The 23,648-nt window shown below is 51.4% G+C and overlaps 2 protein-coding genes across 2 annotated transcripts; one reads left to right on the forward strand and one right to left on the reverse strand.

Annotated features, from left to right (window-relative positions):
• Nucleotides 1-1,584: 1,584 nt before the first annotated feature.
• On the reverse strand, nt 1,585-12,506 carry DNAJB11 (DnaJ heat shock protein family (Hsp40) member B11). The gene is made up of 10 exons (XM_027878276.1): nt 12,431-12,506; nt 11,685-11,841; nt 10,372-10,469; nt 9,385-9,517; nt 8,379-8,521; nt 7,116-7,198; nt 6,568-6,625; nt 5,929-6,040; nt 5,532-5,691; nt 1,585-2,458 (listed from the first exon to the last, which is right to left on the reverse strand). The coding sequence occupies exons 1-10, from the start codon at nt 12,496-12,498 to the stop codon at nt 2,394-2,396; spliced, it is 1,077 nt and encodes a 358-aa protein (XP_027734077.1). The 5' UTR covers nt 12,499-12,506; the 3' UTR covers nt 1,585-2,393.
• A 258-nt stretch (nt 12,507-12,764) lies between these two features.
• Nucleotides 12,765-22,935, forward strand: TBCCD1 (TBCC domain containing 1). Its single transcript, XM_027878263.1, has 7 exons — nt 12,765-13,178; nt 13,268-13,417; nt 14,639-15,005; nt 15,874-16,060; nt 16,799-17,296; nt 21,688-21,850; nt 22,406-22,935. Exons 1-6 carry the CDS (start codon nt 12,765-12,767, stop codon nt 21,815-21,817), a joined length of 1,746 nt encoding a protein of 581 aa, XP_027734064.1. The 3' UTR covers nt 21,818-21,850; nt 22,406-22,935.
• The last annotated feature ends 713 nt before the right edge of the window (nt 22,936-23,648 follow it).

The raw sequence follows: 23,648 nt of genomic DNA on the forward strand, positions 1-23,648 counted from the left end.
TGACAGAATTCCCAGCTTGGAAAATTTGCTCTGTCCGGATTCTTGTTTGGTCCCTAACCAAGATGGAAACACATAAACCTCCTGGGAAGCATTTATATGGATAAAGGATCCAGAAACCTGTGGAAATGTTTGAGCAAGCACTGCTGTTGCTGCCAGGAAAAAGCATGGAAGCCCCGGAAGCTTTGTCTGGAGGTGGGAAAGGTGGAGGACACCCCCCACAGCGGGAGGTAAAGGATGGAAGGAAGCAGGGTTGCCTGCTTGGAATTTGGGGCTTTTATTCCTGTTTTCCTACGTGTTGCTGTACAATTCAGGGCTCTGCAGCCATTGTTGTGTTCCCCGAGGAGTCCAGCCCCACAGTGCCATAAAAACAAATCACAGGAAGGAAAGGGATTAGCAGGGAAAGGAAAAGCAGCAGCGGGAACAAGGAGCCAGGCCCAAAATAAACCCACTGGCTGCTGCTGGGGGTGCAGGTAGGAAAGGTTACACCTTCTCCTGGGGGAAGTTGGGACTTTGGAGTGAAATCCCGGCTTTTTTGGGTTTGTTGCTACAGGTGAACATCGGCAGCATGGTTGCAAGGGGCTGGGATAATGGGAATCAACCCCATGCACAGGGATATAGGAAGGAATATCTTTGAAATCAGAGGTTTCCTAGAAATCTGAATTGAGGGGGAGTAGAGGCAGAGCTGCCCTGCAGCACCTGGAAAAAGGCTGGGCAGGAGCGGGGCAGAGGGAGCAGCCTCAGCTGGGAATAACAGCTTATCCTCAGGGATTTTGAAGAAGACTAGCAGGGAGTCCAAGGGTTTGGCCTCCTGGGCTAGTCTCAGCTCCCCAGACTCCGCTGGGCTCTGCCAAGGCAAATGGACAAAGGATCCAACAGGAAAACTTCCCAGTGCTGCTGCTTCCGCTGCGTCAGCTCCCGCTGGAGCCGACGGTTGGGTGGGACAGGGCTGGATCCAGGGACACGGGCTGGATCAAGGGCAGCAGGGACATAGGGCCTGCGCGGGGCTGTTCCCACCTCACCAAGCTCTGCCAGCTCCCAGTAAGGAAAATAAACAACAGAACAACCTGGAGGCTCCACCTGCTGCTCCCCACCAAACAGTTCTATCTGGAGGCAAACCAGATCCTATCCACTTCCCGAAAAAGGGAATGGGGTGTAAGGCAGCAGCTGGGAGGATCTCACTTTCCAGCCCCCAAGAGCGCTGAGGGAACAGGAAGGAGGGTGGAACCAGGTGGGGGTCAGGCTCTTCTGCATAACATGCAACAGGAGAAGAGGAAATGGCCTCAAGTTGCTCCATAGGAGGTTCAGATTGGATATGAGGGGAAAATTCCTTCCCTAAAAGAGTGGCCAGACATTGGAACAGGCTGCCCAGGGAAGTGGTGGAGTCCCCACCTCTAGAGGGATTTGAAGAATGTGGACTTGGGGACATGGGGAAGTGGGGCAGTGCTGGGGGGACAGTTGAACACGATGGGCTTGAGCGGCTTTTCCAACCTCAGTAACTCCAGGATTTCTCTTGCTGCTTCCAAGAGGGAAGCACAGGCCTGGATGTCCCAGGGAAAGGGCTGTGGAAACATATCACCAGGGAGGTTTTGCCATTCCAACTCAAACACACACTTTATTTTCCGTCAGCCTGTCCCGTCCTCACGGAGGACAGAGCGCAGAAGGGGGGAGCTTTTCCAGTAAATGCTGGTTACAGGTGGGGGAAAAGAGGGAGAACCAAGACCATGAAGCCATTCCCAAATCCCACTATGACCCAGGAGTCTTCGCTATGCTGGAGGAACCTCCAATTTCAAACCAAGCGATGACTTTTGGGACAACAGGACTAATTGGTAGTTAAGAGAGTCCATAGAGGCCTTAAAAGACTATTCGCTCCTTTTCCAACCATTCCCAATCCATTCCTAACAGCACCAGTATTCCTGCCTCAAAACCACTGACTCTGAACCAATACTACATCCCAGACTCAGAGGGGAAGGGCTAGGGTTAAAAACACCACCCCAAAGCAACAATATTTTGGAAGAGATGGATACAAAGGACATAAAAAGCTAGAGCAGCTCTGAAAATACGTTGAGATGGTCGAGAAAAGTCACATCAAAATATATTTAAAAACCAGAAATTCCAACCTGTGTGGAATTTAAAACTCCCTTCCCCAGCTCTATTTTCCTGCTCAAGGAATCTCTGTTGTTCCAGGACGTGGAACATGATAGGCAGCACCAGTTGTGTCCTGAAAAAGTATTTCCCCCAACTCTGAGAACTTCCATCATTTACAAATTAAAAATTAGCTAAACCTCAACCATTGCCCTCCCCCCCTCTCCCTTTTCCATTCTCCAGTGGGCAGGAGAAAAGACCACAAGCAAATCTGACTTGGCGTTTCCACGGAAGTCCAATTTTCCCACCCATCAATACCCCTGCAATCCGTTGTACACCTTCTGCATAGGTCCTTGCTTCAACAAGTGCTTGAGACCTGCAAGGGAAAGGACAGTGACTGAGCAGGGCACAGAGGGTGGGATGACTCCTCAGATACACCTTCCTCACTCCTGAAATCCCACTCATCAAGCATTTCAAGGAACTGACAAGTCCCAGGGCCTGGCAGGATCAAATTCTTACCAGAATAGCCAAAAAGGGTGAGTCAGCCCTTTAAATCCATAAAAGCCCCTCTCCTGGGGTTGGCAGGATAGGGAAGGACTGGCAGGTCTCCACTGCTGCCGAAAGGGCAAGTCCACCCAGAGCAGAGGAAGCAGAGTGGGAAGAATGGATGTGTCACATTGTTTTTCCAGGGATTAAGGAGGGAGCCCCTCTGATTAAGTCAGTTTGGTCACTCAGTGCCCTGAGGCCCCTCAGGGCACAGCTCAGACCAGAAGCAAGACCCTCAGAGCCCCAGGAGGGGCTGTCAGGTCCCAAAACAGCTCCCCACACCAGGGGTAACTTCCAAGTAACATTCACTAAGGAAGGACACTGAGGGGCTGGAGTGTGTGCAGGGAAGGGAATGGAGCTGGGAAAGGGCTGGAGCAGCAGGAGCGGCTGAGGGAGCTGGGGGGGCTCAGCCTGGAGAAAAGGAGGCTCAGGGGGGACCTTTTGGCTCTGCAACTCCTTGACAGGAGGGGGGAGCCGGGGAGGGGTCAGGCTGTGCTCCCAGGGAACAAGGGACAGGAGGAGAGGGAACTGCCTCAGGCTGTGCCAGGGGCAGGTCAGGTTGGATATTAGTAATTAAACCAATCAATTTACTTGTACAGAAGAAAATTCCAACCCTTCAGGCATGGAAATCCTTCAGGAAATCCTGCTAAGACAGTTTGTCTCCCTGCAATCCTTGTCCTGCTTGTCTGTCCTTAACTCTTTTAGGCTACACGTCATACCATCCTTTAAAACCAGTGATTGGATGTATAATTGTCACAGTAGCTCTGTTAAAATACAGGAAAACTGGCCTGGAAGTAGTAACTGGAATGAAGAGGGCTCTCTGCCAGGTGAGAACTATTCATGCTGAAGGGCAGAGGCTCCTGATCTTTTTCCAGAAACAGGAGGACAAAGCAAACCCCTCTCCAGGAGCTGCTGATCCCTAGGGGCAGGTCATTTTGCAGGGGGTGCAAGGTAAGTTCACTTCCCCACTGCATCAAAGGAGGCTCCAAGTTGCTTCCTGGCTGGTGGGTGAGAGGATGTGGCTCCTGGATGTGTGATTCTTAGAAAGGAAGGATGTGGCTGGAGAAAGAGGTACTCCAAGAATACAAAAAAAAGTGGGATTAGCAGCATTTGTGCACCTTGTTTCCTGCTACCCTCAGTAGTGAACAGGGTATTTCAACACATATCAGAGGTTCAATCAGGAATTCCAACCAGGAATCCTGCCATTTGGTGCTACTGCACTTCAGGCATCTTTTATTGGAGGCTGAAGGCAATTTTTACTTTGAAATGTTGCTGATACCACCAAGAAGTGACAGGTTACAATACAGAGACAGAGTCAGCTCTGCTCAATTCCACTGGCAGGAAAGAAAGGATTATTTATCTTATTCCAAAGCTCAGAATGGTGCTCTTGGAGCCAGAGTATCTTCTGACAGCCCCAGGAGCTGGACATATGGTTAGGAGATAAGAAAACAGGACCACAGCCAACAATAAGGAAAAAAGGAATGTTTTGAATTCTGCAGCCCAGTTTTCCTTTGGATGTGTACAATGAACCACTGCCACACAGCAGGAATTGACCTATTCCCTCATAAAACTCCTTCAATCATTGGATGTTCAGAGATACCCAACACACAGGAAGGCATCTGACTGCCTACCCAGTCACCTTCCCCTGGGAAATGTGGAACTGCTTTAGGAGGGAGAGAAACACCCTGTGCCCGAACACACTCATGGCAGCACTATCATCTGTCTCTCTGCTCCCAGATATCTGTAAAGGTGCGGGAGGAATTGGCCCAAACACGGAGGCTTCTGTCACTGCTCCTTGCCCAGTGTCTTCCAAAGTGCCAAGAGCAACAGCTGGAATAACCTCCTATGTTTCAGAGGTGTTGTTGCCTGATGAAACTTCTAGAAGGGCAGCAGTCTGGAATGAGACTCCACAGTGACATGGCCCCTGTGCCCCGTGAGACACCCTTGGAACAAGCGGGAAAGCACGGGGATAAAACCAAAGTAGGATCACCCAAAGCACAGCCAAGGGGCACAGACCTCCCAGCCCAGACAGCTGGAGGAGCCACAGAACACCCGGAGCTGCAGCAACCAACAGGGCTGCCCATGGCAGCTGGCACAGTGTGGCCAAGGCGGCAGCGAGTGCCCCGGGGCTCAGCTCACCACCCAGGGCTTGGCTTCCCTCCATAAACTTGAGGAGCTCAGGAAATCCACTAGAAAAGCACCTTCAGAGGAAGCCCTGGAAGAAGTTCTGGGCATGGGGATTTCCTGACCAGCTGCACTGGTACATGCCAGGAACATCTTTGCCCTGTGGCAGAGGACAAGGCCCTTGATGCCCGCTCTGGTGCAGGGCAGAACTGACCTTTGCTGGAGCAAAGAATTCCCAGCGAGGAGCAGAGGGAATCCTGTCAATTTTAGGATTTCTACACGGTTCATCAAGCTTCCATTTGAGCACTGAAGCTAAGCAGCAGATCTCTCCTAGAGGGAGTAGGGTAGAAGGAGGTGTGGAGAGGAACAACCCTTCTGACACAGTGTGACATTCCTTACCCTCGACAGCAGAGGGATTCCCACAAGTCTTGCCTCCAAGAAAGTAGTAGCAGGGGCTGGAAAACCCTTCTGTGATCCCATTCCAGTGGAGGAAAGGCAGAGGCTAAGCCCAGCCAGATGGCCAACTCCAAAACAAAGCACCTGCAAACTTGCCAAGTGCTACATTCCAGCAGCAGCACATCCCAACCTCATCTGGCTCCCTACAGCTGCAGCAGCCAAACTTCGCTGCTTCCCAGGCAAATGGGAGTTCATTACAGGGCATCAGCCAACTGTGTTGTTGTACAAGGGGCACAGGGACAGGAGAGCCCTCCCTGAGCACTCCAGCTCCAGGATCAGCTGTGCCAGGTTCTTATTAGCTCTGGTGGGCTCTGAACACCCACCTTCCCGCTGGTCTGCGGTCAGCTGCTCCTTGGGGAACTCCACATCAAAGGTGATTATTAGGGAGCCTTTGATGTTGTTGTTATCAAAGTTTGGAAGACCCTCTCCCTTCTTCCACAGTTTGGCGCCGGGTTTTGTGATTTTATCCCGAGCAATGTGAACCTGAAGGGAAAAGGAATTTTAGGACATTATTAGTGTTGCAGAATCAGAATCCCAGAATCAGCAAGACTGGAAAAGACCTCCAAGATCACTGTAAGACCCACAGTTCAGAGCTTGTTTTGACTCCGTGGGAATTGGGCTGGAAGGCTCCAGCAGAGGGAATACTGGATATAACCAGATCCTGAGCAAGCACAGGAAACCTGCAGGTAGATCTGGGTTCCACAGCACCTTGGGCCTCACCTTGTGCCCATCCAAGTGGGCAATATCCATCTCAAAGCCTGTCAGTGCCTCGACCAGCGAGATCGTCACATTTGTGTACAAGTCGTCTCCCCTCCTTTCGAACACTGGATGCCTGTGGAAACAAGAGACACTGAACTCTCCTCTTTCCCCAGTGGGGAAAAAGGCCCTTCAGCTTCTTCCCTTCTCTTTGGGAGTTTGGTGAATTCACAAATAGGAGGGGAAGTGAGGAATGAATCAAATTTAGCCTCATTTTCCTGGGCAAGATAAGTACTGCTCAGTGCCCTTTCTATTTCTGGGGCAGTGAGTGCTGAGGTTGTGACTCACACAACAATTTTCTCAGTAGTGAATGTCCTTAAAACGGGGAGATGGTATATTTGTGGAAAAAGGAGGTATTTCATGTGAATCACACACGGTGAATTCAAGCTAAAAAAATTAAGATGCTTTGATAACCCCACTTCTAACGAATCCAGCTACTCCAGCACCATCAGGGTTGAACATCCTGCACAGCCCTGAGTGCCAGGGCTGCACCGACATGCTGCAGGGCAAGCTCCATGCCAGAGTGGGCAACACTGGCCAGAAAATGCCTTGCAAGCTGCCTTTATAGTCAGTAGGAAGAGCCTAACTAGGCCAGGGACTTACTTAAGAACTTTTATTCGGAAGCGCAAATCACCGGGCTCCCCATCCACATGGGGCTCACCTGGGAGGGAGAAGGAATTGAAGAAGATAGTTATTTTTAGGAACAAGTAGAGAAACAAGCAGGATATGAAACACAGACTTCCAGCTCACATGTTAAAGGAAAAAGAAACCAACTAGTTGATGGGTAAAACTCTGCTTAAATATATCTAGAAGAGCTTAGGCCTCTCTCGGTGTTGCCTCAGTGAGGTCTCACCTCTCTGCTGTTCTGGAAGACCTGCATGTCAGTGGTGTCCTTCATCTCCCTGGGCAGAGAGGATTCCCTCACACAACAAGCCTGGAGCAGATGCTCCTGCTGAAGTGTTACCTGAAACATCAGACCTGGTGCTGGTTTAGGGCATGTCCCCACTCCCAGCGAAGAGACGCTCCTGGATTTCAGCACATGCAGAGGACACAGCACTTCCAACCCCCACAAAGTGGGGCTTGGACACCCCCAGTGCCATGAACAGCCTTGAATCATAGAAGAGGAGCAGGTCAGAGCTGAGCACACCTACCTTCCCCAATGAAGGGATACTCCATGCCATCCCTCACCCCCGGCTCAATCTCTACTTCCAGCGTCCGCTCCTCATTCACAAGCCTGAAAATGGGAAGAGCAACCCAGCACTCAGTTTTTAACTCTATTTCAGCTTTATTCCATGTGGTAGTTTTAATCTAGGCCTTCCCTGGTGATCAGTTTGTAATCAAGGAAGTGGCCATGTACCCAGTATTCCATACGATTTTTACGTAAATCAGGGTATAAGTAAGAAGGGAAGAGAGGCCTTTGCTCTCTTCTCTTCCGACGAGGTTCGGGAGCAGTGGGTCCTTGCGTTGGTCTCGCTTATCTAAGGCTGAGGCCTGCAGCGACCGCTGGCCTGCCACGTGGAGGTTTGGAGAGTGCTGGTCGTGTCTGCCAATCCTGCTTTTCTAAGGGACGTGGTGAGATCTCTTTTGCTAGTTACTAGTATAGTTCTTGAGTTTGATTGTGTATATCTGTTCGGTGTCCCTTTTTTCCCCTTTCCCTTTCCCTCTGGGGGGTGTTTAAATTCCCTTTGCTGTGTACATAGTATTTTAATTGTGTATAACTGTAATATACATAAAATATATATATATTTATATAACCAGCTTGATTTCGGGTTCTTCAATTTGCACAGTTTTTTTATTTTGCCCTAAGGGAAGAAGGGAGGGGGAAGGGGGGACTGCTACTGTGAGTTCGGACATTTGGCAAGGAGCCAGGTCCAAACCATCACATTCCAGCTTTTTATGTGTGTTAAGGGGTAATGGGAACACCCTCAGAAGCTCACATGTACTCTTGCCTTGCTCACATCTACAACTGGAGGGTCAGTGCTGCCTTTTTTAGGTGCTCAGCTAGTAGGGGAGGCAAAGTTAAAAGCTCCTAAATGCGCAGGCAGCACCTGGATGTGTGACCACAACACGGCATTCCATGTCCAGCTGTTCCCAGCTGGAAGCTGTGTGCTTCCCCAATGCATTGAACCAGATTTAGTTATGGCACTCCACTGTAGTGTGACTGTGCAAGGAATAAAAGGCTGGAAGAGGAAAGTGGGGAGCTTTCCATCTAACCGAGCTCTGCTGCAAGAATAAAGATTGGCCCATCGAAAACGAGAAACCCGTGTTAGAACTTCCCACATTCCCCAGTTCTTACTGGGAATACAGACACTTTCCCCCACCTAGCGGTCGGTTTGGGAATAAACATCCCTATATTACTCGGTAAAATCACAGGATTTAGGATTCTGAGGAGTAGTGAAGAGCTTCCAACTTACTTGACATTGGGACACTCATCACAAACAACCTCCTGGGTCATCTGGAAGCGCCCAGGCCCCAGCTGGGTTGTCCTCATCTCTTGCCGGCAGTTGCATTTCCGTTTGCCCGGCGCCTGTCTGGCTACTGGTTTGTTCCTGACAACCTGCAGGGAAGAGGAAGAGCTTGATGTCAGCACTCCTGGGTCTCCAAAAGGGTCTGGATTTCTCAAACAGCTTGAACACAGAATGGTTTGGCTTGGAAGGGACCTTGAGGATCCTCTAATTCCAACGCAGCACCCCGTTTTCGTGTGTGACCTCAGCAAAACATCCCAAATTTTCACCTTGTGATCACACATTAAACACCAGGAAAGCTCTCTCTGACACCACAGTTGCCATTTCCTTTCCTTTTCCTGCACACCTTTCTACAGAGGAAAGGGAACACCAGGATGGAACACCTCACACTTTGGTTGTGACACTTCCTTGTCCCACAGAACGGGGAAATTATTTCAGGTTCCCCAAACACCCATAGCACAAAATCAGTCAATGAAACACCAATGTGCAGAACAGGAGGGATTGTCAGCACCAGAAATGGAGTTTGTTTAAAAGAAATAGCAATTTTCATATACTTCTCCCAATTATAAAATCCAAAAACTTGCAGTGACATGTTTGGCCACCTGGAGAGACCATGAAAAATCCTCAGTATGGTTTTGAAGGGATTGTAAAGTGAATTGGAGGCTTATGAAGAGGCCCTCAAATATCATTAAATTCTACACCTGCTCTAAAACAGCTCAGCTAGTGACTGACAGCCAATAAATAAGTATTATCCCACTTCACAGAGACACAGCCAGATGGAAAAGGTGGATGAATGTGTGGTTTCTTCAGTAAGCTACAGCAAAGAGCACCACAACATCCCCCATGGGCAGACACTGAGAAAAGGAGCATCTCTTGGAGCTGTATTTTAGGGGGAGATATTCTGAGCACTGGTCAGACACCTCAAACCTGGCAGCACTCTGGAAAGTGAACTTACTTCTACGAAGTTCCCTGAATAAACCTCCTCCAGCGTGACCTCCAGGTCCACGATGATGTCACTCCCTCGGGGAATGTTCCTGTCCTGCTGGCGAGGGTTCCCCCCAAACATGAATCCGAAGTCCCCAAAGAAGCTGGAGCAAAGCACATGGGTTAGTTCAGGAAGGAATCCTGGGCAAATGCTTCAATCCCGCTAAACAACAGCCTCCTCACAGTCCTAAAGCTCCAGAGGAAACCCAGGAACCTCGTTTTGCTCCTCTAGGACACTCCAGACAAAGCAGCCGCTTTGGTAGAGTTTTCTGTATTAAAGGAACCACATTTTGGAGTAGGAACATCTCAAAATCTGCCCAAGGGAAGTCCCCTCTAATGTGCACTGCTGCTCAGCTGCCACTACAAGGTGTCATGTCTAAGTGGTTGGTTTTCAGTGGTTTGAGGACAAAAGGGGTGAGGAAAAATTCCTAGAAAATCTATATATTGTCCTCCAGAGGCAGTGTGAATTCTCACCCAAGATCACATGAGATGAGCAACTTCAGGAATGACTTTAGGAAGTTTGTGCCTGGCTGATCCAAAGGGGCAGAAAATCAGGTGCAGCTGCCTTTGGATTGTAATGCTCCAAATTCCACAGTTGCTGTGAAAGTCACCCCAGCAACACTTTGCAGAAGTGTCCTCGAAGGGCACACGTGGTATGCCAACAGGTTAAACCTCAGTCACACACAGGGAACTTGGGAAAATCCCCATGTATTTGATAAAGGTGCTGCACCTGAAAAATCACCCACAGGGGTGTCCATGTGGGAAGCTCTTGAAGCAGGGAATGATGCACAACCAAACTGAGAATTTCACGTAGGATACCCACTGTAAATGTATTTCCTCAGGTTCTCAACTCTCACAGCACAACAGTGACTCTGGACTGGGTAGAAACCATGTGCTTGAGCATCACAAAATCAGAGCAGCAGCTGGAGACCAGCTTAGAGTGGGAAAACCTCCTTACTGGGAGAAGATGTCTCCATGGGAGCTCTGGTGCCCATCCTTCAGTCCCTCCTCACCGTAGGCATCATACTGCTTCCTCTTCTCCTCATCTGACAGCACCTGGAAAACACATGGAAGTAGGAAAGACATCACCTGCAGCTTAGGGGAGTTGTTTAACAAGGCTCTGAATGTGCAGCACTCTGCACTTGGGGACAACTAGTCAGGCTTTATGTCACAGAAGCCTTGTCTAGGGCTTGCTTGCCGTGCTGGTCTACAAGAGTTAAGCGTTTATCACTTAAACCCATAAAAAAATTACACTCAGATTATTAAAACAACATGGAAAATATACACACTGAGTTTATCTTAAATATTAAATACAAATTAGAAGGAATAACTCAAATCCTACAGGGACACACTGAAAAAAAAATCATACACCACCATCCTGTGGTTCAGTCAGGACTTTTAAGACTGTGAAGCATCAGTTTTAATTCTAAAGTTCTGATCACATTTACTCTTCCTTTCCCTGTTGATCATATTTGGAAAGGTCAGAGTTACCAGGTGAGCTTCCAGAAGGCTGGAGAGGAGTGGGAACAGGAGGAAAAGCAGCTAAACCATGAAAACTAGCCTGAAATTTGGGGTGCCCAGAGAAGCTGTGGTTGCCCAATCCCTGGAAGCATCCAAGGTCAGGCTGGATGGCACTTGGAGCAGCCTGGGCTAGTGGGAGGTGTCCCTGCCCACAGCAGGGGGTGGAATGAGATGGGTTTTGAGGTCCTTCCCAATCCACACCATTCTGGAATTCTATATATGCCAGTTATAAATGCCAGCAACAGGGACAAAACCACTGGTGCCTTCACGAGTTTCACCCAGTGGGTGAGGCATGCTCCTTGAAGTCCCTTCCAACCCAAACCAGCCTGGGATTCCATGAGAATAAAAGGTGTAGCATAAAATCCAATACAGTAATAGGGGAAGGATGGAATTTGATGGAAGGAGGAAAAAGAAGGGAGGGAATTTGGTATAATAGTGGAAGGTCCCTGTCCATGGCAGGAGGTGGAATGAGATGATCCATAAGGTCCCTTCCAAGTCAGAGCATTTCATGATAATAAAAGATGCAGGACAGAATTCAACAAACTGACAGGGAGAGCATGGAATTTGCCATGGTAACAGGGGGAGGACGGATTGCACCTGGACCTTACGAAGAGCCTTCCCATTCCCCACATTCCCTTTCTCATTCCCCTATAGAATGCTACAGGACGGATCCTCCCGAACCTCCCTGGCTCCATGAACACCCTCCACCCTTCCTGGCTCCAGAAGGACACTCCCGGCTCCAGGTCTCACCTCGTAGGCAGCTCCCAGGTCCTGGAACTTCTCCTGCGCCCGTGGGTCGTCGGGATTCCTGTCGGGATGGAGCTGCAGCGCCAACTTGCGATAGGCCTTCTTAATGTCCTTGATGGAGGCGCCGCGGGAAACCCCCAGGATCTTGTAGAAATCCCTCCTGCAGGGGGAGAGGGGAGGGAGAGGAAGGGAGAGGAGAAGCGGATGGAGAGAAGGGGTGGGAAGGAGAGAGAAATGGAAGGGAAAGGGAGAGAGGGGAGATGGGAGATAGGGAGGGAGAGGGAAGGGGAAGGCAAAGGAATGGGAAGGGAGAGAGAAAAAGGAGCAGGGGATGGGGAGAACGGGAAGGGAAGGGAGAGGCGATAAGGAGGGAAAAGGGATAGGAGAGAGAGGGCACGAGAGACAGGGAGGGAGAACGAAATGGGAGAGGGGAAAGGGATGAGGGAATGGGGTGAGGGCGAAGGGATGAGGGCATGGGATGAGGGAATGGGACGAGGCGATGGGATGAGGGGAAGGGACGAGGCGATGGGATGAGGGGAAGGGACGAGGCGATGGGATGAGGGGAAGGGACGAGGCGATGGGATGAGGGGAAGGGACGAGGCGATGGGATGAGGGGATGGGATGAGGGGAAAGAGAGCGGGATCTCGTCAGCACCGCAGCCGCCGACTCCGAGCTCGGGGGTCGCGGCACGGCGCCGAGGCTGAACCCCCACACTCCGCAGCGCCGAGGGCGCGTCCCAGCGCACTCACCCCGCGGCGGCCTCTCCGCAGAGGCAGAGCAGGAGGAGGCAGACGCGGCCGATCCAGGCAGGGGCCATGGCGGGGCCGGGCCGGGCCGGGCCCTGAGGGAGCGGTGGCGGCGACGGCTCCGACCCCGCCCCTCGCCCGACCCCGGCCAATGGGGGCGCGGGGTGCCGGCAGACAGCCAATGGGAGCGAGGCGCTGAGAGCCGCCGGCCAATGGGTTGCGCACACTTCAGCGCCGCCGCTCAGCGCGCAGGGCATGCCACGCCCCGACTTCTCTCCGCGCAACCAATCGGCGTGCACGTCGCTTAGCCCCGCCCCCTCGCCGGCGGACGCGACCAATGAGCGGCTGCTCCGGCGAAGGAGGGAAGGGCCCGTCTCGGTGGTGCCCGCGGCGGAACCCGGAAGTGGCGGCGGCCATGGCGGCGGGCCCGGTGCGGCTCTGGGCGCGCACAGAGCCATTCCTGGCGGGCGCTTTGCCGGCGCCGCCGCCCGCCCGCCTCGCCCCGCACTACCTGCGCAAGGCCGTAGCCTACGCCCGCGCCAGGGCCGACCAGGGGTGCTTCCCGCGGCTGCGCTGGCCCCGCTGGCGCCACATCGCCTGCGGGAAGCTGCAGCTCGGCCGCGACCTCGCCTGGCTCTACTTCGAGCTGTTCCGCGGCCTCCTCGGGTCCGACCCGCCCCGCCGTCTCCGCTGGGCCGAGGCGGAGGCCTCCTGTGCCACTGCCGAGGAGCTGGAGCGGGAGAGGAGCAAGGCAAGAGCCCAGAGCCGGCCCAAGGCTAGGGGAGCCCAAGCCCGGCCTAAGGGGGTCCTGACTCTTCTCCCTTTCTCCCCGTTCTCCAGCTGTCCGTGGACACGCTGCAGTTCCTGCTGTTCCTGTACGTGCAGCAGCTCCACAGGTTGTCCCTGCGCAGGTCCCTGCTCGGCGACGAGTGGCCCAGCCCCAGGACCGAATCTCCCGGCTTTCCTGGGAAATCTACCAGCGGGAATAAGGTACCTGTGCCTGTGAGATCTTCCACATGCAGGAGCTTCTCCCTTGTTGGGATCTGCCCCGAGGGCATCGGGAAGGGGCTGGGTTGCTCCCTCCAAGTGCAGAATCCATGTTCCATGGTAAATGAGGCAGAGTTGGTGTGTTCTCTCTGCAGTTAATGAAGAGCTTTTAAAAAGTTTTACGTGAGGCTTTCCTGGAGTCCAAAGGCAACTGAAAATTCCCCACGAGTCCTGGCAATTCTCCTTTTAAGGAGCAAAAAGGCCCCTTTGCCTTTTTCCATTGTTCAAACAGGCGGCTTTTCTTGTCTTTATAGTTCCTTTGCCTTGCTCTAGTGGGAATGTTGGACCCCTGGGTGTTCCCTGGCCTCAGGTTCTGCATCAGGGAGGGGAGCTGGTTGTTCAGCTGCAGATCAGCCACGTGGAAGTGCTGTTTCCTTTTAAATCACCGCCAAATATTTAGGAAGGAGTGAGTGGGGTGTGTCCCGTCGGCAGCTCTGGGTGGGAGGGTGAGTTACAAATTGGCCACCCCAGCTGCAAACCTCTGGAATTCTGGCATGGATGTGCTGCTGCGAGCTGGATGAGCTGGTGGAACGTAGTTGGGACAAGCTAGAATCATTAAAAATAGGAGCTGGAAAACTTTATCTTTGAACAGATGGTGGTGAGGACAAGGTGTGTTCCTTTAGCAAAGCTTGGCTTTATTAAGCTCTGCTGTAATTCCAGTCTCCTGCTTTTTTTCTGGGCATGAGTGCTTTAGGATTTGAACTAAGAATTCTTTCAGAGACTGTTTGGTTTATTGGAGAAATGACCCTCAGCTTTTTACCCTGGAAGGTGGCACTTCTGTCCTGGAATCCTGGCCCAGCTGGGCTTTTCCAATGGAGCAGCTCCAAGACCTTGCCTGCCAGTTATTGATTTGCTCCGTCCCTTCCAGTGCCAGCAGGAGTTCCCTGGATTTAGGTGGGATTGGGGGAGAGCCTGTTGCTGCTTTCTAGGATTAAATATTTGCTGCTTGACTTAGAATAAAATGGGGTTTAATTTTTGAGGGGTGGTGGCTTTGTGTGCCTTGGAATAGCAGGAATGAGCACCGTGTTTGACATGATTCCAGCTTGTCCCAACCACATGTTTGACATTCTTAGAGGAATTCTTAGCAAGGATCCAGTGTGTGATGCTTTTGGAGTTTCCCAGCCCAGAACATTCACCTCACCTGTGTTTTCCTGCCCCCTCCAGAACTGGAATGACCAGGAGCACCGGGCCTTCATGCAGAGCCACCTCCTGGACATGCTGGAGCTGCTGTTGGAGCCGGAGCAGCTCTCAGCCTCGTCCCATTCCAGCTCCAGCAGCCTGGTGTCCCTGGAGGCCCTGAGTGCCCTGAGCCTCCTGCTCGAGGGCTCCGTGGGCGCTTCCCGGGCGGTGAGGCCGCTCCACGAGCTGGCCCTGTGCCCGCCCTGCCGGCCCCACAACGGCTTCTCCGAGGGCGCCAGAGCCTTCTCCCTGCCCCGCCTGGAGAGCTGGATCCGCTCCTGCCTCACCGCCAATCCCTTGGGAATGACCGCCTGCATCAGGGCAGGCAGGAAGCTGGCGTGGGCACAGCAAGGTGGGCGCCTGGGAGACACGGCCGGGTTTGGGAATGGGGAAGCACGTGGGAGAAATGTGGGAAAATGGGGAAATAGGACTATGCGGGAAAAGATGGGAATGTGTGGGAAAATGGGAGTGTGCGGGAAAGGATGGGAGTATGTGGGAAAATAGGAATATATGGAAATTATAAAAATCTAGAAAAAATTAAAAATATAGAAAAATAGAAATATAAAACATATAGAAAGAGATAGAATTATACAGAAATATAGAGAAATATTAAAATACAAATATACAAATTTAGAAATACACAAAGAAGTGTAGAAATACTGAAAAATAAATAGAAATTTAGGAAAATACCCTGAGAAATAGGAACTCAGCTCTTCCTGCTGAGCAGCGATCTGGCAGTGGGGTGGGAACTGGTCTGGCTTTCCTAGTCTCCAATCCAGCCCCTCTCCTGCAGGGACATGGAGCCACCTCAGGAAAGAGAAACTGGCTCAGTGTTGTTTCCCTGGCTGCAGGATCCCAGGAGGGGCAGTGGATTAGGGAGACCAGGGAAGAGCTCAAGGACTGTGCTCTAGGAGGGGCATTTCCCTTATTTTAAATGTGTCCTCAGGATCTTCCTGCCAGGCTGAGCCTTGGGTTTGAGAAGAGACTTGTGGAAGTGGAGATCCCTCGGGGGCCTCTGGCTGCTCCTAAATAATCTTGAAGTGGTTGGGATCTTCCAGCGCCTCCCAGTTTCTGGAGTTTCTCGGTGCTGTGAGCTGCTGACCTGCCCAGTGGGGATTGGGGATGGTGTGGGAGGTGTAGGAAGTGCCGTCCAACTGTGGGGCTGATTGTTTTCCCGAGGGATTGCTGGGCCATGAACTTCTGTGCGCTTTGTGCTGCAGTTGAAGGAGCAACCAGGAGAGCTAAAATTGCCTGCAGTGCCCGAGTGGTGCCCGAGGTGTCCCCCATGGTGATCATGAGCCAGGTGTACAGGCAGACCCTGGCCAAGAGCTCGGACACCCTGGTGGGGGCTCATGTGAGGATCCATCGCTGCAACGAGTCCTTCATCTACCTCCTGTCCCCCCTCCGGTGAGTTCTGGTTCTCCTGGGAGGCACCTGCAGTCTTGGAGGGCCGGTGGGGTCCTGGGGACATCAGGGAGAGCAGAGCCCACAGGTCAGGGAGGGGACCCTGCCCCTCTGCTCAGCCCTGTGAAGCACGTTGAGTGCTGGATTCAGCTTTGGGCTCCTCAGGACAGGAGAGACAAGGAGAGGGTCCAGTGGAGGCCACAGAGATGAGGAAGGGACTGGAGCATCTCTGATGAGGAGAGACTGAGGGAACTGGGCCTAGTTAGTCTAGAGAAGAGAAGGTTGAGAGGGGATCTTATCAATCCATACAAATATCAATCTATACAACTATCCATACAAATACCTCACCTGACAGAGAATCCAATCAATCCATACAAATATTTCATTGATCCATACAAATATCTGAGAGGGGTTCCTATCAATCCATATAAATATCTGCAAGGCAGGTGTCAGGATGGTGCCAGGCTCTTCCCAGGAGTGCCCAGTGATAGGATGAGTAGCAGTGGCCATAAACTGAAACACAAGAAGTTCCACCTCAACATGAGGAAGAACTTTTTTTCATGGAGAGTGGCAGAGCCCTGGAACTGCCCAGGGTGGGCGTGGAATCTCCCTCTTTGCAGACATCCCAAACCCACCTGGTTCCTGTGTCACTTGCTCTGGGTGACCCTGCCCTGGCAGGGGGTTGGACTGGGTGATTCCAGAGGTCCCTTCCAGCCCTGACTGCCTGTGGTTCTTTGGCAGCTCTGTGACCATTGAGAAGTGCCGGAGCAGCACGTTTGTCCTGGGCCCTGTGGAGACGTCGGTGCACGTGCAGAGCTGTGACAACGTCAGGGTCATGGTGGTTTGCCACCGCCTGTCCCTGGCATCCACCACTGGCTGCACTTTCTACACTCTGACACCCACCCAGCCCCTCATCCTCTCAGGGAACCAGGCAGTCAGCTTTGCCCCTTTCCACACCCACTATCCCATGCTGGAGGACCACATGGCTCAGGTGGGCTTGGCCACTCTGCCCAACTACTGGGACAGCCCCATGCTGGTGTGCAGGGAGAGCAGTGACACGAGTGTGTTCTGCCTCCTGCCCCCCTCGGACTTCTACACCTTCGTGATTCCCTTTGAGATGGAAGGAGACACCACGGAGACACCGGGGGGGCTCCCCCAGGAATACCAGGAGGCTCTGAGGCAGCGGGAGCAGCGGGTCCAGGTGTGGCAGCGCACGGTGAAGGAGGCGGGTCTGACCAAGTGAGTGCTGGGCCCAGCAGGAGTGGCTGAGCTCAGCCATTCCCAGGGATTCATTTGATGTGGTTCCATAAAAATGCTTTGAGAATGGGTTGGGTGGGGTGAGCTGTGTCTTACGGGCCAATTCTGGGGCGTTAGTCATTAGTAATCCTGGTTGGTAAGGTGAGCAGGGAATGCTCATACTTCTAGCTCTGAGTCATGGAATTCCAGAATGGTTTGGGTTGGAAGAGACCTTAAAGGTCATGTCGTTCTACTTGATTCCATGGGCAGGGACACCTTTCGCTAGCCCAGGTTGTTCCAAGCCCCATCCAACCAGTCCTTGGACACTTCCAGGCATCCAGGGGCAGCCACAGCTTCTCTGGGCAACCTGTACCAGGGCCTCCCCACCCTCACAGGGAAGAATTTCTTCCCAATATCCCATCTCTCCCTGCCCTCTGGCAGTGGAAAGCCACTCCCTGTGTCCTGTCCCTCCATCCCTTGTCCCCAGTCCCTCTCCAGCCCTCCTGGAGCCCCTTCAGGCACTGGAAGGGGCTTTAAGGTCTCCCTGGATTCTTCTCTTCTCCAGGTGAGCCCTCCCCAGCTCTCCCAGCCTGGCTCCAGAGCAGAGGGGCTCCAGCCCTTGGAGCATCTCCATGGCCTCCTGTGGACTCTTCTAGCAGCTCCACATCCGTGTTGAGACCCCAGAGCTGGAGGCAGCACAGCAAGAGGGGGGTCTCACCAAGTGGAGTAAAGGGGGAGAATCTCCTCCCTCACCTTCTGCCCATGCTGCTCTGGAGAAGGTGCTTTCTCATGGTTCCATTTTCCCAGCTCGTGAGACTCCAGGGAAAGCATTCCTGAACACTGTTTGAGGGCTGAGGGGAGGGATCCACTCTGGCAGTGAGAGTTTATGACTCTGGGTCCTGCCCAGTGTCTATTCTGCTGCCAGTGCTCTGGGCAGGGCTGGGTGTGTGCCCTGAACCACATCACTGTCCTGCTACTACTGCCTGGGGTCCCTCTCATTTACCTTGGGATTGAAGCTTTAGATGACTGTCCCTTCCCTTGTTGAGGTGAGCTGGGAATGTGCCTGTGGATCATTGCAGCAGGTCACCCCGGGACAGGAACTCTGAAATTCCTCTTGAACTGATCCCATGGAATCCCCTGCCCAGCTTCCTTTGCAAGCACATTTTGGGGATAGAAACCCCATTTCAAACATTCATTTGTAAAGACTTGATAAGAAAAAGTTTTGTTCCTTAAGCTGAGCTTAGGCTGTGTAGATTTTTTTTCTGTTCCCTGCTTAGTCACTGACTGGTACCAGGGTGTAACTGAGTGCTGATAACAGTGATCCAGGAGGGATTTATCCTCTGGGAAACATGGAATAGGAGGCAAACTGTCAATGCTTCCCCTTGTACCAGGCTGAGGAGTCCCGGCCCGTTTGATGATTCCTGGTTTTGGAGGAGCTCCCTCTGCTTCCCATGCTCCTTTCTGAAATCCAGGTGCCTCCATGCTGAGCAAGGAGGAATGAGCACTTTGAAAGAGCTCTAGACTGGGAGAGAGAAAGGATTCTGGGGCAAGATTTTGCTACAGGAGTAGGATGGCAGAGCAGTCCTGACCCAGAGGTGGGGACAGAGGTGTGAAAACCTTCAAACTCCCAGCCCTGAGTCATCAAGAGCAGTAGAGAGGAAAGAGACTGGAGTCATCCCCATCAGCTCATCCAAGGTGCTTCCCTCTCTAGCTGTGGTGCTTCTTCCCCCCAGAGTTTTGGGAAGGTGTTTGGCCTGTCAGAACCTTCCTGTTAAAGAAGTGGGAGGAAACAGGGATGATGCACTTAGATCTGCCATCCTGCAGTCACAGGAGACAGGAGCTCACTCCTGGAGTGGCTTATTCCATAAAAGGGGCAAACTGTGACAAGTTTAGAAGCTTGTTGAAAAGAAACTGGGTAGCTGACAGCGGAAAATGTCTCTCTTGTCTCCTGCAGGCAGGGAAACAACTGGGGAGACAAGTAGGAAGCTTAGAGCAAACAGGATGTCGGGCTTGTAGAAAGGAAAAAGCCTCTGTGCTTGAGCGGGGAGGTGAAAGGGAATGTTAGAAATAAGAAGACATCTTTCAAGAAGTTGAAGTTGTCTGAATGAGGAAAGTGGGGCAGAAAAAGAATGTAAATCCTGCCAGGCTGAAAGTAAAACCCCAGTAAGACAGGAGCAGTAAGACAGCTTGAGGAGCAACTTGCAAAAGCATAAAATCCTGTTTATTCATTTTCCGAGTGTATCAGACAGAAAGTCTTTCAGGGTCAGTAGTAGATCAAGGTAGAGAAAAAGCACTTGGAGAAGATAAGTCCATAAGAGAAGAAAGAAGTGACTGCCTTTGTGTTTGCTGGGGAGGAATTTGGGTTAGTTCCTGTCCCCGAACTCTGCTTTTTGGGGAATGGAATTTCTGCAAAAAGCAGCCTTTAACTTGGAAAAAGGAGGTAGGTACATGGAACTGAGGGGGACAAAAAGGAATAGAATCATAGAATGCTGATTCCAGTGGGATGAAGTTCAACAAGGCCAAGTGCCGGTTCCTGCACTTCGACCACAACAACCCCCTGCAGCGCTACAGGCTGGGCACAGAGTGGCTGGAGAGCAGCCAGGCAGAAAGGGACCTGGGGGTGCTGATCGACAGGAGGCTGAACATGAGCCAGAGTGTGCCCAGGTGGCCAAGAGGGCCAATGGCATCCTGGCCTGCATCAAGAACAGTGTGGCCAGCAGGAGCAGGGCAGTGATCCTTCCCCTGTACTCGGCACTGGTGAGGCCACCCCCTGGAGTGCCCCTCAGTTCAGGAAGGATATTGAGGTGCTGGAGCGGGTCCAGAGAAGAGCAATGAGGCTGGTGATGGCACTTGAGCACAAGTCCTATGAGGAGAGGTTGAGGGAGCTGGGGTTGTTTAGTCTTGAGAAAAGGAGGCTCAGGGGTGACCTCATCACTCTCTACAGCTTCCTGAGAGGAGGTTGTAGCCAGGTGGGGGTTGGTCTCTTCTCCCAGGCAACCAACAATAGGACAAGAGGGCACAGGCTCAAGCTCTGCCAGGGATGGTTTAGGTTGGATATTAGAAAGAAGTTCTTTACAGAGAGAGTGATCAGGCATTGGAATGGCCGCCCAGAGAGGTGGTGGATTCACTGTCCCTGGAGGTTTTTAAGATGAGGCTGGATGTGGCACTGGTTCCTTCCAACCCAGTTAATTCTACGAATGGTCTGGGTTGGAAGGAACCTTAAAAATCCAGTCAGGTTCCACCCCCTGCCATGGACAGGGACACCTTCCACTAGCCCAGGTTGCTCCAAGCCCCATCCAACCTGGCCTTGGACACTTCCAGGGCTGGGGAAGCCACAGCTTCTCTGGGCAACCTGTGCCAGGGCCTCCCCACTCACTCCCCAAATCCAATTTAAACGTACTCACTGTCAGTTTAAAACCATTCCCCCTTGTTCTGTCGCTCCAGGCCCTTGGAAATAGTCTCTCTCTCTCTTTCTTGTTGGCTCCTTTAAGTATAGAAAGGCCACAATTAGGTCACCTCAAAGCTTCTCTTCTCCAGGCTCAACAATCCCAATTTTCTCAGCCTTTCCTCTCAGCAGAGCTGCTCCATACTTTTGATTATCTTAGTGGCCTCCTCTGGAGCTGGTTTCCTGCTTTTCCCAGTACAGGATGGGATCAGCACATCAAATTAGGAATGGGTCCAAAGCAAACCCACGTAAAATCTCCAGAATACTGAAAAATGTTCGTGTTTATTGGTGTTCAGAAATTAATTGCATAAACTCATGGAAAAAGTCCAGCAGGGGCTGCTCAACACCTGTGCCACTTTTGGCTTAACAAATTCCAGAGGTGAGCTGATCCCAGAGGGCTGGGATGCTGTTCTGGAGCTGCTCTTGGGCATCTGAGCAGTGCCAGGGAGCCTGAGCTGTGGGACACCCTGTGACTGCTGGGCTTATCAAAACCACCTCAAAAGTTAATTACCAACAACAAGAATTATTTAAGGAGTGTTCATAGGTGCATTTTTTTCCCCTCCATCCTTTCTCTTCCAGGTACTGTCAGAACAGAATTTTGAGTCCTTAGTGCTTAAACATTGCTTACTAATACTGGTTTTTCTCCCTTTTCAGACAGTTTTTAATCAGGAGGTAAGTGGAAGCAGCCCTGTGGAGCAGGGTGGTCGTGCTGGTGGGATGGGGAAGTTTGTATGGCTTCTCTGACTCCACCAAGTTCTGCCTTTGGGGTTCATTATCATCATATTCCCTTGGTAAAAGCCTTCTCTTCCTGGTCCAGAGGGTTCAGGAGCCAGGCCTGGCTCTTCCTGGTATATCTGGAGGCTTGTTTGGGTAGTACAGGTAAGGTAGAAGCATAACACTGTAAACAAATGTGATTTTTCCATACTTCCCATTGATCTTTTGGTTTCAGGGATCAGAGGAAACGGCTCCAGACGTTAGTAGAAAACAAGTTCTATGAGTGGCTGGTCCAGACAGGGAACCGGCAGCAGCTGGACAGCTTGGTCCCCCTTGCCATGGGATCCAAGCAGGCAGCAGGATAACATCCCCTTCCTCAGCACAGAAGGAAAGGAAGAGTAAGTGAAAGGCCTGTTCCTCCTGGTTCTTCTCTACCTGCAAGAATTGTGCCATGCTTGCGTGCAGAGCCAAGGCAGAGGTAGAACAAGCTGTTCAGTGAATGTTCTCCCCAAAGCCTTGCATTTGATTTTAGTTCTTATTTTACTGTCAAAACCCCCTTTTTCAGTGGAAATCTGTGTCCTCAGCACCTGCCTTGTTGTCAAATTTGGTTTGTTGGAGACATCTGTAAAGGCACAACATGGACATGTTGCACATAATGGGGTGTCCAACTGGTTGGAAGAGATGTTCCTTTAGAGGAACTGTGTGGATTGATGTCTATGTACACATCTCACCTTTGCTGAAGAGAACTGGGTGAGACTGTGGGTATTTCTTTCTTTGTAGTGTCTCTTCCCAAGCAGAAGTGGTTTAGGAGCTGGAGAGCTGCCCTTATCCTGCTTCTCTGCCATGGCATGTTTCAAACCATCAGAAAGCTGGTTTATTTTTGGTTTGGTCTTGGAATTCCTTTTTCTTTGCTAGTGTTGGGAGTAAAATCTGCTCCTTTTATTTTGTTCCAGAGCTCAGGGAACAGGCAGCAATACCCCCAACTCAGGCTCATTAAGACTTTGTGGCCATCCTGCCTGGACCCGCTGGATCCAACACCCAGCCTTGGACTGTCTGGCTGCTCTAGGATTCCTGATCACTGCTGCCTTCCCAGGAATGTGCTGTACTTATCCTGTTGGTGACTGAGATGGCACTGGAGGATGATGAAGTTGTGCCTTGTTGCAGAGCTGACCTCATGGTGGGTGTCCGTGTGTGCAGGTATCCAGCACACCAGGGATCCTGGGACAAAGCTGGATGCAGGGCCCTGGGCATCACCTGCATTTCATGGTACAAACCAGCTGCACTGGTTTTATAAATGTGAAAAAGAAGTGTTTGACTTTTTTATGAATTCAACCCAGTAGGTTTTTTTAATATGAAGATGGCACTTAAATGATGGGGGTTTTATGGGACGAACTTTTGTAAGCGCTGGGATTTTATGGAATGAACTTTTGTACATGGTTGCATTGTTTTGACAACTGTCAATAAACCAGAGTTCTTAGATAAACCTGGCACCTGTCCTAGAGAAGGGCTGTTACCTGCACAGAGGGTGTTAGAGGGACACAACACCTTTAATCTTAATGAAATGGGAACCAGTCAGTGAGAGAAAAATCCTCATTTCTTGCCAGCCATGGAGCTGAAGGGTTCGAAGGCTGTCCTGGCACAGGGTTTTGATACAAACACTGTTGCTGCTTTCCATATTTCTCATAAAGAATATCAGCTTGACTAAGCACCATTCTCCTGTGCTGGTGAGAGCTGTTATAGGAGATGTACTTGTGACTGAACACCTAAATAAACTCAGAAAACAGAGAAAGGCACCACCAGCTGCTGCTTCCACTCATCCATGCAATGCCTTTGGAAGAGCTCTCCAAGTTGAGAGCCAGAGGAAGGCACATTGCTCTGTGCGCACAGCTTCAGAATCCTTCTGAGGGTCTCCCTTGGCTCCTGGGCTGGCAGGTGGGGTGAGTTTCTTATATTTATTATATTCATGTGAGGTGAACTTAAAAGATTTAACCAACTTTTAAAGGAGGAATGTGTGAAGAGACCACACCTACTGATAGAACCTGGCTCATGCTTGAACTGTGATCTCCATAAAACAGCATTTGGGTTCAAAAATGAATAAATTCAACCGAAAGCAACAGCAGTGGGTGATTAGAGGCACCTAAAATGGGAAGAGGAGCTGCTGCTGGGCATGTGTGCCCCAGGCTCTCGGATCTGCCT

The sequence above is a fragment of the Empidonax traillii genome, unplaced genomic scaffold (genome assembly GCF_003031625.1).
Source record: "Empidonax traillii isolate 1590-97213 ecotype Southwest subspecies unplaced genomic scaffold, ASM303162v1 scaffold40:size2234952, whole genome shotgun sequence".
Classification (NCBI taxonomy): domain Eukaryota; kingdom Metazoa; phylum Chordata; class Aves; order Passeriformes; family Tyrannidae; genus Empidonax; species Empidonax traillii.

Excerpts from the sequence above, each read along its gene's own strand:
- DNAJB11 (XM_027878276.1), bottom strand. The coding sequence starts at position 12,498 with ATGGCCCCTGCCTGGATCGGCCGCGTCTGCCTCCTCCTGCTCTGCCTC. Across the intron at positions 7,199-8,378 it reads GATGAGTGTCCCAATGTCAA|GCTTGTGAATGAGGAGCGGA; the intron begins GTAAGTTGGAAG and ends TCCCATTTTCAG. Across the intron at positions 6,626-7,115 it reads GTATCCCTTCATTGGGGAAG|GTGAGCCCCATGTGGATGGG; the intron begins GTAGGTGTGCTC and ends TCTCCCTCCCAG.
- TBCCD1 (XM_027878263.1), top strand. The coding sequence starts at position 12,765 with ATGAGCGGCTGCTCCGGCGAAGGAGGGAAGGGCCCGTCTCGGTGGTGC. Across the intron at positions 16,061-16,798 it reads TACCTCCTGTCCCCCCTCCG|CTCTGTGACCATTGAGAAGT; the intron begins GTGAGTTCTGGT and ends GTTCTTTGGCAG. Across the intron at positions 17,297-21,687 it reads AAGGAGGCGGGTCTGACCAA|GGATCAGAGGAAACGGCTCC; the intron begins GTGAGTGCTGGG and ends TTTTGGTTTCAG.